Below are 17,172 nucleotides of genomic sequence, written 5' to 3'. Positions count from 1 at the left end.
CTGAGTCTCAAGAGTTTTCTAAAATGCTCCAGGTAACTCTGCGCTGAAATGAAGACTGAGAACATCCTCACATTCCTTTGGCATGTACCCTAGGACCTAGCCCAGAACTTGTGCATAATTGACTTTTGTAATTTTTTAAATCTATAATCCAACAATTTCACTTAAAATATTCTAAATTCCAATCCTGCAACTCCCCATAAATTAATCAGAACCAATAAATTTGAATTATATACTAGAGGTGACATACTTGGATCTCTATAAGGCTGCAGAGCGATTATATCAGGAAGTGTGTCCTTCCTCAATAGTTGATTTCTTCACAATTAAAATGAACTGAAGAACATTCAGATCTCCATATTTAACACTCAGGGTCCAAAGACCACTTCAGTGTATACCTAGTAAATTAGTACATTGAAAATGCAATGCTCTGAGGCTATATACAGATGACTTGCTTGCATTTCTTAAGACTCTGGGCAGATTTTTCACTGACAAAAAATTGATCTCAACATCCAAGATTGAATGGTTTTATCAGCAGGAGAAGCAGGCTATTGGGAATAGGTACTCTCTGATTGCAAACACTTCACACTTCTCTCCTCTCATTTATGTTGTCTAAGCATCATCTCTACTTCCCTTTCCAACAACTTATACACACATTCATCTTTTCCTACTGCAGGGTTTCCCAAGAGCCATGACCAGAAGAGGCTGGGGGAGAGAGCTTGGGGTGGAGGTGGGGTGCTCTTCACTCTTATTTGACCATTAGCTTTATTAAAACAAGGCTTAGGGCTTCACACATGTATGTATTCCCTCCTAGGACCTGGTGGAGGCCTTACACAATAAAGGTCTGAATAAATACTTATGTTGAATTTATTTAAAGCCTTGGAGCTAATTGTATATGTGTGTATATATGTATACACACACACACACACACACACTCTCTCTCTCTCTCTCTCTCTCTCTCCACCCACACCTCTGTAAAGAATCAGCTGGGAAGTATCAATGGTTTTCCCTGCTCTGCAGGTAAATGTCACTGCCTTTGAGTTAAACCTGAAGTCAAAGATGTATTCATGGTTTTGTTTCTGTGTGCCACCCTTCCGATTGTAGCCAGAAAATTCACCTGAATTGTCCTCTGTGTCCTTCAGGGTATCTCTGACATCTGGTCACTTTACTCAGGAGTGCTGAGTCAGTTCATTACTCTTGCTTTAATGGAGATTCCGTTATTTGACCAAGTCAATGCTCCCAGAGGCTTTAGGATAGTTAGATTTTACAAATGCATCTGCCAATATATTTTGGACATGCCAAATGCTGTGTACACAGGGGTTCTTAGTAATTATAAACTTGAAGTTGCCACTCTGCTTCTAAGGACATAGTCTTGTCTTTTAGTTTGTCTTTCTGTTACAATCACAAATGATCCCACCCAAAGGCACTTGTTTATCTCCTTTCTGCAGAGACCTGTGATTCCCACTCTCCAGCCTTTCCGCTTCTTTTTCCTCTTATATTTTAATACAAAATAAACTACAAAATAAACTCTTATTTTTAATTTTCCTCTTATATTTTAATACAAAATAAACTACAAAAATGTAGTTTATTCCAGTCTTTAAAGTTTTTTTGGAACAGTTTTTTCTCTCTACTGCCTGCATTCTGACTTCCTAAGCAGGGAAGTTATTTTTCTTCCAGACACAGAAGACTGCAAACAGTTGTCATCAGTGCCATCTAGCCATATGACCACCTATACATTCAGTTTCCAACCTGATATGGTTTGGCTGTGTCCCCACGCAAATCTCATCTTGAACTGTAGCTCCCATAATTCTCATGTGTCATGGGAGGAACCTGGTGGAAGGTAATTGAATCATGGGGGTGGGTTTTTCTCATGCTGTTCTTGTGATAGTGAATAAGTCTCACAAGATGTGATTGTTTGATAAAGGGGAGTTCCCCCGCATATGCTCTCTCTCTTGCCTGCCACCATGTAAGACATGACTTTGCTCCTCCTTTGCCTTCCACCATGATTATGAGACCTTGCCAGCCATATCGAACTGTGAGTCAATGAAATCTCTTCCCTTTACAAATTACCCAGTCTCAGGAATGTCTTTGTCAGCAGTGTGAGAACAGACTAATACACAACTCAATGAGTAACTCTCTTTTGCTTTCTGGTTCTCAGTCTGAACGTAAGAATTTAATCATTTTGGACTTTTTTCCTTCTTTGTTTTTCACACTGCTGCACTGTGGTACAATTTGTTTTGCTTTACTATCCTATGAACAGAGGAACTTAGTGAGGACATTTATTATTAATAATCTTCAAATGTCAAAGGTTTTAGAGCAGTATTCTTCCCAATCATAAATACACTGGACCTCGGGACATTGTATCTCAGGGGCGTTTCTGGTCCCCGCTCCATCCTGCCTCCTTACCACCACTGGGAGATTGTACTCCCTTTTCCTTCTTCGCAAATCAAACTGCAAATGGCCTGGATTCCTAGACCTGGAATCAACCAGCACATCTACATAGACACCCTTCCTTTGTTTTAAGAATCTATTAAATAGTTTCAAACTTGTGTGAGATTATACATGTCCTATATTTATTATATTTTTTCAGAAAAATGTCAATAACATTTAAGCCAAAGACTAACTCAACCAAAACCATCCCATATTATCTAATTTATATACAAGGGCTTGTTTTAAGGATATACACATAGCATAGTAGCCACCATCTAATCAGAAAATAGAAAATCTAAGCAATATAGGTTGTTTCATTGCTCCCACAGGCAGGAAACCATCTGAGCTGGCTGAAATAAACAGGGATTTTCCAAAGACCCCTGAAGGATAGAGGGATCTTTCAAAGACCCCAAAGGCATGGATGAGCTGGGTCTTGGGAACCCACAGAAACTGGAGACTGCAGTATACCCGGAATGACTGGGAATTCTTTATCTCTGTTGCTTGTCTTTGCTTCTCCCCACTCATTCTTCAATTTCTGCAGACCTGATTTCTCAGTTTTCCTATTTACATAGCAGAAAATGGCCACACACAGAAGGCATATTGGGAATATGATGGAGCCAGTTACAAAGTATCAGATGCAGGTGCCGATTAGAATAACTTGGAATAGAAGCCCAGTCATAATCCAGTCAGTTACTGCTAAAAAGTTTTATTATACAAAAAATGTTTTTTCCCATACTTAGTATGTGGATAGTTGGGCAGTGTGAAACTGCCAGGAAAGAGGAAACTGTTCAGGAGATAACCCACTACAAATTTAATTTTGTCCACCCATATTTTTCCATTTGAATACACAAACAAGCTCTCATTTAATCAACAATCTCAACTCTCCCATTTGGGATGGCTGTAAATCTCAACTTCCCAACTCCTTCAGGACAAACGGGACACATAAATTAGAAAAATGAAGATCGCCAGACCAGAAAATGCAAATCTTCTAAGGGTTTTAATTCATATATGAGCTACAGAGTACATTCCACATTATGTGGGAAATGTTATGAAGCATCTTATTTTAATTAAAAGAGCATTGAAACTATTGCTGAAATTTTTAAGCATGAAATCCAAGCACACACCACAGAATTTCCTTTGAGTCAAATTAGCATATGGCCACAGGACCCAATTTCAAAATGGTCATGATAAATCACAGCCATTTAGAATGCACTGGATTTCAGTTTCATGTAAATAATACATTACTACTTTCAAAGGTCAGATATCTGGAGCACTCTGGAAAAAAATATACGATATTGAACAATGTTGGTATCTGAGACTTAGTTACATGACATCATAATGTATCATAATTGTGTATCATATGTATGATGTATCATAATGGTGATAGCTACACATCTCTAAATTAAAATGTTAATTTTTCATCAAAAGTGGATTTTATAAAGCAGAAGCACAGCTCTACTACTCATCAACTCAAGGGAATTTTCCTTATGGAAGTGACAAGTGATATCTGGCTGGAAAGATGTGTCTCCATTATAAAGCCTCTACATAATTCAGCAGCCTGGCCCGGCATCAATCCTGTCGAGGTACAGCATCTGTCTGCAACTCTAAATTTTATGATGCAGAGCTTCTATTTGGGTTATACCAGAGGTAAATGTGGCAATTTTTATAACCAGTCATAACCACCTATGTCTTGGAGGATCCAGTCGCTTCAGAAGAACCCTAATGAGCATCTAGAACCACATGAAATTTGAATCCATTGAAGGAAAGGAAGGAATCTGAACCATGGATGGAAAGTTTGCTTCTCTTCACAGAGCTAACTCTTCCAAACTTGCCTGACACTGCCACATCCCAGATTTCCTCCTCTGAAATCTCCTCTTCACCAGCCCCTCCAACTCTTGCCATGATCTACCTGGTGTAAGCCAGGACTGGCTCTTAGTTCCCAGCCCTTCCCATTCAGTGCAGCCTTTCTTAATTAGCCTTGCCCAGAGTTTCAACTACCGTGTAGTTGCTGATTGGCTCAGTTCTATCTCCTAAGTTCTAGAAACAAAACTCTACCTACAGATTAAAATCTCCACTTAGCTGTCACAAGGCACCTCAAATCCGACATATCTAAAATACCACCAATCCTCTCCCGATTTTCCAAGTAAGTATGTCCCTCCTCCTGTGCTCCCTTCATCAGTGAATAGCACCACCACCTTTTTCAGGACCCAGGCCGGAAACCTTGAGGCAGACTTGATTCCTCTCTCTCCTCCACCACTCAAGTCCAATTAGCCACCAAACCCTGTTGACTCTATCTCCTAATTATATCTTAAGTGTACATAGTTTTCTCCATTCCTACAGCCACTTCTTTAGATATATCCAAGCTGCAACAGTGACATCCTGTTTCCTGCCTCAAATGCTGCCAACCCTCTGTTCATTTTCCATACTGTTACTATAAATGAATGTTCGAAAGGTGTAAATCTGGCTAGGTCACTCACCTGAATAAAATCTTATAATTGTCCACCACTGTTCTCAACATAAAGACAAAGCCAGGTATGGTGGATCACACCTGTAATCCAGCACTTTGGGAAACTAAGGCAGGAGGATCACTTGAGGTCAAGAGTTTGAGACCAGCCTGGGAAGCATAGCAAGACTTCATATCTACTATTTTTTTTTTAATTAGCTGGGTGTGGTGGCACATGCCTGTAGTCCCAGTTACTTGGGGGCTGAGGTGGGAGGATCACTTGAGCCTGGGACGTCAAGGCTGCAGTGAGCCCTGATTGTGCCACTGCACTCCAGCCTAGGCGACAGAGTGAGACTCTGTCTCAGAACAAACAAACAAATAACAGCAACAACAAAAACATAAAAAAGGCAAAACTCTGTAACAGTTGTTCTCAACCAGGGGCAATTTTACTTCCACAAGGTACATTTGGAAATATCTGGAGACCATTTTAGTTGTCAAAACTGGAAGGATGGAAGTCACTCTTGGAATTTAGGACAAAAGCCAGAGATGTTACTAAACATCCTATAATGCATAGAACAGTCCCCCTCCCCACATCAACAAAGAATTATCCAGCCCAAAATGTCGATAGTGCTAAGGCCGAGAAACCCCAAAGGCTTAGAGGGTCCTGCCTAATCTTTCTACCTTCTGGTCATTTCCTACCTTCTACATCCCCATCTTGACTTACACTCAGTGAACCAGCCAAATTAAACTTCTTCTCAAAGACAGTGGTGTGTCTCCTCCAGGTCTTACCACACTCTGTCCCTTTTAGCCTGGGATACTGTCAGGCTTTTTGCCTGCTTTCTTTACCTAATGAATGCAAAGCCTCCTCTAAGTTTTCTGCTCAGGCATCACTTACCCTAAAAAGCCTTCCCTGCCCCCCATGGATTAGATGCCCCCTTCAGCCCAATTATCTTCCTACCTTTCCCTTGACATTGTACTGTGTTATAATTGCCTGTTGACTCAGTGTCTCCCAGACTGACAATCAGAGTCCATGCATATCTTTTCCTCGGTTTGGTTCCCAGCATTCAGCACAAAGCCTTGCATACAGTTGGCACACACATATTTGTTAAATGAATGTAGGGTTTAAAATCAACATCATTGGTAATCATCAAACTACTAACTCTTCATTTAGCACATCTTCATCAGCAATCTTAACAACTAGTCTACACTTCTATGCCCTTTGGCAGGTTCAGAAAAGTGGCAATGATGGCCTGTGACATAAGTCAGGGAGCTTAGAGCCAGTGAAAATTATGCAGGTGAGTAAAACTGTTGGCAAATCAGACAAGTTTTTGGAACCCAGCCATCTGGCTTTAATAGCAATTAGGCGCAGCAAAATAGGACATGCTAGAAAAAATATAAATACTGAAGCAGTTACAGTCCCAGCTTATTGTTCAGATAAAAATAAAAACACGAGGTAAATTTCAGTTGTTAAGCAAAGTTAAATGAAAACAAGTGGAAGAATAAGTACACATCACTTTCCACAGATGGATATGAATAAGAGGCATTGGCTTGTTAAGTAGCTAGGAAAGAAAAGGACATCAAACCTTGCATCTTAGGACCCCTTTACACTGTTTAAAAAAAGTATTGAGAGGCCAGGTACAGTGGCTCACACCTGTAATCTCAGCACTTTGGGAGGCCGAGGTGGGCGGATCACCTAAGGTCAGGAGTTCGAGACCAGCCTGGCCAACATGGTGAAACACCATCTCTACTAAAAATATAAAAATTAGCCAGACATGGTGGCACACTCCTGTAATCCCAGCTACTCAAGAGGCTGAGGTGGGAGAATCGTTTGAACCCAGGAGGGGGAGGTTGCAGTGGGCCTAGATCCCACCATTGCACTCCAGCCTGGATGACAAGAGTAAAACTCCATCTCAAAAAAAAAAAAAAAAAAGTATTGAGAATCTCAAACAGCTTTTGTTTATATGAGTTGTATCTATTGATATTTATAGTATTCATTGTGTGAATTCCTGTGATTCAGTTTCTTATAGTGTGCTACCCAGAAGAGCAGCATCAGTATCACCCAGGAACCTGATAAAAATGCAAAATCATGGCCCCATCTCTGACTTCCTTAGTCAGAAATTCCAAAGGCAAGGCCCAGCAATGTGTTTTAACAATCCCACCAAGGCATTCTGCTGCTGACTGAAGTGTAAGAACAGCTGCTCCAATTCATCATATAACTAGAGCAAAACTCCATTTTCACAATAATAACGTTTATATAGGACCTACTATGTGCCAAGCTCTGTTCAAAGCTGTTTACACATTAATTATCACAATAATAATAATCTCTATTTCCACTTTACAGATAAGGAAACACATGGACAGTGTCATTTTTGTCTCAACAAATTACAGAAACTCCTGATTTTCCTTAAAAAGAAATCACCTCAACTCTGAGCTTCTGAGCTCTAAGACTCCTTTCTTCTTCTTACCAAACTCAGTTAATGGCTTCCCTATTCCTCACCCCATACTTCTTCAGATTCCCTAATTCTTGAACTGTACCATCAAATCAAACACATGCTTGTTCCTGACTTCCCTTACAGAACGCATGCTCATGGAAGAAGCCCTTGATCCTGGAGGAATGTTGGGGAGTAGGGTATGTTAGGAGCTCCATAAGACCTTACTAGGGAACCACAAGGTCAAAACTGTTTTTGCGAGAATACTAAAGTATATTTGCCTTTTTTTTTTTTTTTTAACCCATGTTGACATTTGCACCAAATATACAAAAGCAATGGTCAGTAAAATTGCTAGCGCCTTAGCACAAATTAAGGCAGTGGCTCCAAACTGTGCTAGCAGCCATGTGTTCTACACAGCCATGTACCCTTCACAGTCATGTACTCTCAATAAAATAAATACTAGTTTCAATTAAGAATGTCCTTGAAGGAGAAGTAAGAATTATTAATTTTATTAAACCTTGAGTACACATTCCTTTTAATATTCTGTGTGATGAAATGGGAAAATGTATAAAGCACTTCTATTACACACGTAAATACAGTGGTTGCCACAAAGAAAAGCACTTGTGCAATTGTTTGAGTTGCAAACTCAAATAATTGCTTTTTTCATGAACATAATTTTTTCTTGAAAGGAAAATTAACCAAGTAAAGTTATTTATAGGTGGGCAGTTGGCAGATGTTTTCTTCAAAATGAATGAAATCATCTTAACACTTTAAGAAAAACAACTAGTAGTCATTGATGCCAATGATAAAAACCTTGTTTTCAAGTAAAAATTAGGATTTTGTAAAACTCATATCTGCCATCATGGGCTTGAAAGCTTCCCAGTACATAAAGACTTTTCTGATGAGATATTTGAGTGGTAATATTAAGGAATGTGATTTTTGGATATTGTATAATGAAATGTGTCAACATTTGAAAGATTTGTATTAACTCAGTGAACTGATATTTTCAAGTGACCAATGCAAGATGTTACAAAATCATGCATGAGTGAAAAATCCATTCAAAGTGCAAGCTAGACCAATGGATTTCAAAGTAACAGAATATGAAAAGTTCATTGATTCCGTTTCAGATTTCACATTGCAACTAACCTTTAGAAAACTACCAATTGGAGTTTTGCTGTAGTAACAAAACAGAATGTCCACAATTATCTGAAAAGGCTAATCAAATACTCCTCCTTTTTCCAATAACATTTGTGTGAGGCTGAATTTTCATCTTGTTTTATCAATGCAACATATTGCAACAGAGTAAATCCAGAAGTAGATATGAGAATCCATATCTATGTCTTCCCTTAAGGCAGACCTGAGAGAGATTTGCAAAAAATGTCTTAAATGCTATCATTCATACCATTTTTTATTTTGGGAAATATAATTATTTTTCATAAATATATATTATTTGTATTAACATATATACATGTAATGGCTTTATTATTATTACTTTAAATATTTAAAAATATTTCCAGTTTTAATTTCTAATGCTATCTATAAATATCAACAGATACAATTTACATAAACGGAAGCTTTTTGAGATACTTAATACTTTTCTTAGGAATGTAGAAGGGTCCTAAAACACAAGGTTTGAGAACCACTCTTTTAGCCTATAAACTTTCCTCCTTGCATATATAATAGTTCTTTAAGCTCCTACTCTATATCTCAGATTACATTTCTTCCAAAGAGAAAGAGAAACTATATGTAACCAGTTCAGATCTGTATACCTTTATGAGCCCACATTTGAGTAAACAAGACCTACAGCCTTGCCCCAGCTTGTTCACTTATCGTGTGACCTTGAGAAAGCTCCCTGCTCTAAGCCTTAGGGTCTCATCTATATAACAGATATGATCACAGTGCCTACTTCATTAGGGTGGTTACGTGGGTTTTAGGGATTGCTATGTGTTCCCTCAAAATGTATCTAAGGGTGTCCTGACCTCCAGTGTGGCTATATTAGGAGTAAGAAAGTAATTAAAATTAAATGAAGTCACAAGTGTGTGGACCTGTTGCTATAAGATTAAGGTTCTTATAAGAAGACACACCAGAGAACCTGTTCACTCTCCCTCTACCACGTGAGGCTACAGCAAGAAGGAGGACATGAAGAAAGCCCTCATGAGGAATCAAATCACTGGACCCTTGATATTGAACTTCTAGCCTCCAGAACTGCAAGAAAACACATTTCTATTGTTTAAGCCACCTAGTCTATGGTATTTTGTTATGGCAACTTAAGCAGGCTAAGACAGAGGAGATCAGTAAGATAGGATGAGTAACACACTTAGCACAGTCCCCGGTGCATCACAAGCACAACAAATACTCTCCACTATTATTATTATTCATTCCACAAAGATTTATATAGTGTCTACTACAGCTACCAAGGCTTTTGCCATCATGGGACTCAGAATCTGGGGTGGCAGGGAAGAGGCGGTTAAACCAATAATCATTCAAATAAATATACTGTAGTTATGTTAAATGTTGTGGAGGAAATCAAGGATGCTAAGAGAAGATAAAGAAGGGAGGCTTAATGTGAGTTGGTACTTATGTTAATTAGCTCAATTAGCCATTCCAGAATGTACACACTTCAACATGTGTGTGACAGATATATACAATCTTTTGACAATTAAAAATAAATAAATAAAGACATTTTCTAATGGTGGGGGTCCCCATTGTAGACTGGAAGTGGGGTGGTTACACATGAAGGAAGGCACTTTGAGAAAGTGGGATCTAGACTCCTAAAAAGAGGAGGCCATATTTTTTCCTTTGTGGACCCTACACAGGGTAGAAGAATCTACTTCGATTATTAGATATTTTTTCTACCTAATTTAAGTTATACTCAGAAGCACAAAAGCTTGTTTCTAGTTTTCATATGACACTTCCAAACTTAATGTTTATTCTGGCTTTTATATAAATGTCCTAAGCTTAGCGTTTGTTGAGAATTACTAAGAGAAGTAGAATTACCTTCTGGGGAAATTGAAAAATGACCTTTCTGGGCAAAAAAGCAGAAGATAAAAGGATCAATAAACAAAAGTCCCCAGTTCCCCAATTCGTCTGACTAACGTTACAATCAGAAAGAATTTAATTCATAAGGTCAGGCTCTTCAGAGAAGTAAAGACCAGTGGGTGAGAACAAGGACACCTGGGAGTCTATGAAAGTGGAATCTAGCCTCACTGTGGCATGATTTATCCTGATCAAAGAGCAGAAGCCATGAAAATCTTTGAAAAATGATTCACAGTGCCGAGAAGAACATACCTGTGAATATTCCAGTTAAGGCAGTGCATTTTAACCAGCCATCCTCAGAAACAAAACATCTTCTTACCAAAACGCAAGCCCCTAAAACAACACCCAAACGGAACGATAAAAAGCAGCTGAGCCTTCCTGTAGGCAGAGACAATCGAGGGAACCTTTGAGGCTGTGGGTTGAAATAATAAAATATTGAAGTGTGACTCTCTTTACTTTCTCTTTTGGCATTCCCACAGATGTCCTGTGAGAGCAGGACTCTTCAAAAACTCTTTTTCCAAGTCGAGTAGAGAGCAGCCCTTGATAAATCATGAAATGAAATAGCTTACTGGAAGGAATTCTAGCTGGAAGCCAGCAGAGCCTGGTACCAATCTCAGTTCAGGACTACAGGCAAAATTGGTCACGTTTTCTATGCCCCAAACTCTCCATCTCTCACATGAGGATAATGGATTTTGAAGAAAATGAGTTCATATGCAAAAGCAGCTCTGCCTTTTTGGGAAAAAGAAAGTACCAATACAGGCAAAGCAGTCCCACATTTTATATCAGTATTATATTAGTTTCTTTAATTATATGATGTTCAGGGCTGGAATTTAATATACATCAATGTTGACGACTTCTTCCATTCTACATATCTGAAAGGTGTTTCGAATTGTACAAGGGGGAGACCAAAGCAACCTAGAACTCAGGTCCCCTTCCCCCCATCTGTTCTTTCCCCCACCCATCAGTGTGTTTTTCCAAGGGGCCCTGAACTTTTCTGAAATCCCATGACCAGGTCTGCCCCTTTATGCTCAAAAAATGACTCCACCTCCATCATTGGTAAAAATAAGTCACTATTTTTTACTACTCTCAATTTTCCAGTTTCCTCAGTACACAAGCTAATTTACATGCAGCCCACCCACTCTTTCTTCCCTCTCATTTCAGAAGAACAAGTGCATTCATCCACTTTAGTCTACTCTCCCTCCTATGACCACATCTCAGCCCTCTAGCTCCCCAGGGACCTCAGCCACCTCTTCTTTCTCTTCAGTTTCTTTTCTTATTTTTATCAACACATTGTAATTACACATATTTATGGGGTACAATTTGATGTTTTGATACATATATATGCTGTATAACGATCAGATTATGGTATTTAGCATGACCATCACCTCATGTATTTATCATTTATATGTGGTAGGGACATTCTCAAAAGTCTGTCTTCTAGCTATTTTATAATATACCACATCTTAACTGTTAACCACTGTCACCCTTCTGTGCAATAGAACACCAGAACACAGTCCTCCTAATTGTAACTTTGTACCTGTTGACCATCCTCTCCCTGTCCTCCTCTCTTCCCTTACCTCCCCTATACCTAGTATCCTAGTAACCATGGTTCTACTCTGTTTCTATGATATCAGTTCTTTTTTTTACAATCCACGTAAGAGTGAGGTCATATGGTATTTGTCTTTTGGTGTCTGGTTACTCCAAAGGTATCCTTCTCTACAAGTATAAACATGTTCAAGGCTTGTCTAAATTTTTTAAAGACAAACAAATGCCCTGACCTCATGCTCCATCTCTAGCTAGGACCTTCTCTACAACCACCCCACTTTCTTCATGATCATGCTTCCTAAAAGGGTATTCCCCACCAGTGGTTCTCAAACATTAATATGCAGACAGATTACCTGAGAATCATGGTAAAATGCAGTTTCTAGTTCAGTGAGATGGTGTGGGGCCAGCAACTCTGAATTTTTAACAAGCTCCCAGATGATGCTGATGTGGCCAGTCTGCAGACCACACTTTGAGAAGTAAGTTTCTATACTCTAATTTCACTTCCACTTTTTCTGCTTCCAGAACCAATGTCAGTTTTTAAATGGGCTTCTGGGGATGGGAGTATAAATATCAAATAAATATAAAAACCCCTTTCTTGCTCTTTTTAGATGTCCATGAGAACAATGGCAAATGGAATCTCAATCCCACCCTTTGGCCTGGATAGCTAAAAAGCTTTAGCTTACAATGATGAGACCTCTGTAAGTAAATACTTCCAAAATCCAACACCTGAAGTTTTTGCAACCAATGATGGAACCATTATTTTACACATCTGATCAACATGGGTAAATTAAATTCTTGAAGCCCTTGTGAGCCACAAGCAAGAAGCATTTCTGTACAATAGTGGAAAATTCTGAAATCTGTGAGAAATTACCTCACTAAATCATTTTATTTGTGTTTGCTTATGGGTTTTATTTGCTAATGTTGTTTTGTTTTACTTGACTTGTTTTATTTTTCAATATCATGTAAACCAAATCCTTCCAGCAGCTGGGAGTATGCTCCAAACTTGCAAAGAAGGAAACAGCAGCCATTTCAAGGCAGCAAGAAGTCATTAGGCTGAAAGGTTGGAGTAGCATGCACTGTTCTAAGAGTTTTGCATTGCTATGAAAAAAATCCTTTCTTCCTATCTCTGAGCCTCCCTCTCATCCTGCTCCACCCTCCAATCTATTAGGGTAGAAAACAAGTGTATAGCCCCTGAATCCTATCCTCCTATGATAGAACACTCCAGGACAAATTATCATAAATTACTTTACAGGTGAAATGTCATGAGTGTCACATACTACATTATTTTTGTTTCATTAAATACCAAGGAGACACAATGAATTGCTTTAAAATGAGGGGTTAAACTCTACCCCAAAAGTCAGAAGATTCTTATAAAGAAAAGAGTATCCATCTGACAAATTTTCCTTTATTTGACACACTGAGCTCTCAGAATTCAGTCTAGTGTGATCCAATAACTAGAAACTGATCTCCCAGTCAAGCTAAGAATTGAGCTTTTAGAATTTCAGTCCCCACTTAATGGCCTTCAGAGATTCTTTCATGCCTCTAAGGTGATGCCTAACATCTTATCCTGGACTAAAAGACCCTTCACCAGCAGACCTGGCCTCCATCTCCATCTCTCAGCACTCTCCACTTGCACTCTCCACTTGCACTGCTTATACTTTTCTGCGAGAGCCTTTCTCTCCTCCATACCTCCACATGGGTGGGAGGAGGGGTCAGAAAAAGACAAAGCTATTTGCAAAATAAGCTAACATTCTCATTGAAACTTAAGAAATTTCAAACTCTACATTCTTGTTGTTGTTACTGGATTTACTCTTTGCTGGCTTCTGATCTCTTATTAGTCTACTAATCTACTAATCTACTCTCTGCTCATCAAAGGGTGTATTTGTCTCAGATTGCAATATTCACTAAGCACAATGACATGTGACTTAATGAACTTGAGTACATCCATAGTTCACTCCCTTGTCTATTGGCCTGTCAGCTTCAGCCCAGACCAATGTGGGGACACCAAGAAGCCCAGAGCCACTGCATACAGAGGTGGATCCAAAAGAGGCAGAAAGGTTCTATGTGCCTGGAGTTTGGGAAGCTATGGACTTATATCACACGGGTGGTGGTGGTAACCATAGGCAAAGGGTACAAATCACTTTATGTAAGAAAAGAATCTAAGAACTTACTTTCATGAATATGAGCACACAAAGCATTTTCTTCCAGCAGATAGGCACACTTGCCTGTAGGACCATAGAGCCCAGCAGGGCCAGGATCCCTTAAGGAAGCTCCCTTTCCATTCTCCTATGGGAAGAAGGAGTAAGAGTTATACCCTCTTCGCCCCATCCAATTCTATCAGAGAGACTGGCTCCCAGCCTGCTGCCCACCAGAAGTTAGTACAGCGTAATTCAATTGCCTATACAGGGGTCTCCATGTTGACATCCTCTGACCCTGTGTGGCCACCCACATCTCCCATGCCTTCCAGCAGGATTACAAAGTACTCCAGAGTTCCTTTGGACCCTTGAGCAGCATGGGTTTGAAGTGTGAAGACCTACTAATATGTGGATTTTCTTCCACCTCTGACACCCCTGAGACAGCAAGACCAACTGTCCTCTTTCTGTTCCTCCTCCTCTACATGAAGACAATGAGTATGAAGACCTGTATGAGGACTCACTTGCAGGTAATGAATTCATTTTACTTTCCTTATGGTTTTCTTAATAACATTTTTTATGTATTAATCAATTGTTTATGTTACTGGTAAAGCTTCCAGTCAATAGTAGTCTATTATAGTTAGGTTTCTGGGAGAGTTAGGAGAGTCAAAAGTTAAACACAAATTTTCCACTGTACAGGGGTCAGTGCCCCTATCTCCCATAGTGTTCAAGGGTCAACTGACCAGGCCCAAGTGCTTAAAAGATTAGGTAAATGGAAGATCGATTTTGCATATACAACAATCCCTTAGAAACCTCACCAGTCTAATAGTACATGGGCTAATTTCCTCCTACTCCCACACACACCATAATAATCATTTTCACCCTTACCTACTAAATACATATAGATTTTTTTTTTCAAGATGGAGTCTTGCTCTGTCACCCAGGCTGGAGTGCAGTGGTGTGATCTCGGCTTACTGCAGCCTCCGCCTCCCAGGTTCAAGCAATTCTCCTGCCTCGGCCTCCTGAGTAGCTGGGATTACAGGCCACCACCACACCCAGCTAATTTTTGTATTTTTAGGAGAGACAGGTTTCACCATGTTAGCGAGGCTGGTCTCAAACTCCTGACCTCGTGATCTGCCCGCCTCGGCTTCCCAAAGTGCTGGGATTACAGGCGTGAGCCACCGCACCCGGCCCATAGAGACTATTTTTGCATCTACTTATATCTACTCATAGGCTGTTCATGACTACTCCTTTCCTTGGAAAAATAAAAAAAAGTCAAATTCTGAGTTCCACATTCCTTAAGAGTTGAGTCTCAGAGAGATTTTCTGGAAAAACAAAAACAAAAATCTGAATGTCTAGGTCTCTATATCAAAAGCCGGAGCCTGGAAGGAAGTATAGAGGCTCAAGGCAATCCTGGGACGGACGTGGTGACCGGAAGTTAGCTGCATGGACTTCTGTAGACACAGGGCTGCTCACCACTGTTTTCTGAGGTTGTGTGTGTGTGTGTGTGTGTGTGTGTGTGTGTGTGTTTGGAGTGGGGAAACTAAAGAGTGAGGAGAGAGTCTTCGATCAGCATAATTCAAATGCCTACACAGGTGTCTGCATGCTGACATCCTCTGACTCTGTGTGGCCACCCACATCTCCCCTGCCTTCCAGCAGGATTGCAAAGTACTCCAGAGTTCCTCTGGAGTAAGTAAATACCTCACTGTCACTTGTAGTAAACATGGCTGCCTGAATTCAATGATTTATGCAATATCTGAAGTTTTTTTTTTAGTCACTAGTAGCATAATCTATAGAAAATGGATGCTTAGATTCAGCAATTACTTTATCTGGAGGGTACAAACTTATTGAATCCATCCAGTCAATTAACTTGAACGCACGTACAGCCTGAGAGTAAAAGACACATATACACCACAGCCTACCTTTATTTTATTCTGAGATCTCACAATGGAATATCAAGTAAGCAATTATAGAACTTCAGGATGGAAAACAACCAAGGTATTTTGGCTCAAGAAGCTGCGACTCTGAAGTAGAATACATTCATCTATTGTGTGTCATAATGAAGGCAGTAATTTATTTCAATGCCATTTAGAATGCACGGCTATTCTGCAGAAAAGCATCCAAAATATTAAGAAGAAGATCAGAAGGAAAACTGTAATTTCCTAGGAACCAATGCCGGAGCTAAAACTTTCACAATAACAAGAGGTTGAAATGGCACATATTGAGTTTTAAAAAATCTCATGCTTAAGGAAGTGGGAAGGGTGGGAGGAAGGGATGGATATGCAGTTTCCTTGGAAACAAAATGTGATATTATGGCAGCAGTCGCCTCAGGAATCATTGTTTAGAAGGTGAAAACACTGCTCATCTGCTTAACACTGGACAAGGGTAATTTAGAACCTAAATAATTGTGATTGTTATAAGAATCCTCAGGGAACTCTAAAACTGCTGTAGAATGGAGGTACCATGTACAAGCTCATAAATCTACAGAGGAACATGAGAAGGGCCCCTCACGAGGCTGCAGAAAGCAGATGACCATAGTAATGAGTTACATGTACAATTTCCAGAGCATGGATATAAATAGGCACCACCAGGCAGCTCAGCCTCCAGCCCTCCCTGGTTCTCTCATAGCCTTGAGAATACATGGCAGGTTTGTATGGAGATAAGCAGGTTTGTACAAAGACCGACCCGCATTCCTTATCTCAGCCCTCTACCACTCCCTAGCTCTCCAAGCTTGAACACCCCACTAACCTCAGTTGACCTCATCCAGAAAAACGAAGAAAATACTACTTTTTGTTTTTCTCAGGATTACTATGAGAATGGAATGAAGGAGGAAAAGTCCCAGAATATTGCCTGAGACATAGTCGGGGGTCTCATACATGTTAATTCTTTTCCCAGTAGTCAATGGGTTATTTTGACCTGTCTGCTTCTTTCCACCATGGACATTCCATATGCTCAAAGAAGTGGATGAGAATCCATGGCAGGAGGTCTTGCGGAGAAACTCCAGGGTGTGGCATCTGGTCAAGTCAGAGTTGAGGTGCATGGGCTCTGACTGCCATTCACACACTTAAGAATCAATCCTATTAATGACATGGGGCAGTGCGTGGAAGAGTGTAATGTGTGCGGGTAAAGAGCTGAGCTAAATTCTGAATGCCTGAAGGAGAAC

At 39.8% G+C, this 17,172-nt stretch overlaps 1 protein-coding gene across 2 annotated transcripts in view; it reads right to left on the bottom strand.

Moving 5' to 3' along the window:
• Window positions 1-17,172, bottom strand: part of ST6GALNAC3 (ST6 N-acetylgalactosaminide alpha-2,6-sialyltransferase 3) — a 560,559-nt gene that overhangs the window by 431,884 nt on the left and 111,503 nt on the right. The window contains exon 1 of one of the 2 annotated variants that reach the window (XM_050805197.1): window positions 14,049-15,048. The exons of the other annotated variant lie outside the window; for it this stretch is intronic. Coding sequence (XP_050661154.1) covers window positions 14,049-14,114 — 66 coding nt within the window. The 5' untranslated portion in view covers window positions 14,115-15,048. Of the gene's footprint in view, window positions 1-14,048; window positions 15,049-17,172 lie in introns of those variants that run through there. 2 annotated transcript variants of the gene reach the window in all.

Source organism: Macaca thibetana, chromosome 1 (assembly GCF_024542745.1).
Source record: "Macaca thibetana thibetana isolate TM-01 chromosome 1, ASM2454274v1, whole genome shotgun sequence".
In the NCBI taxonomy this organism is placed as follows: Eukaryota; Metazoa; Chordata; class Mammalia; order Primates; family Cercopithecidae; genus Macaca; species Macaca thibetana.
The sequence above is the reverse complement of the archived record's forward strand: the minus strand, read 5'-3'. Positions and strand labels throughout refer to the sequence as shown.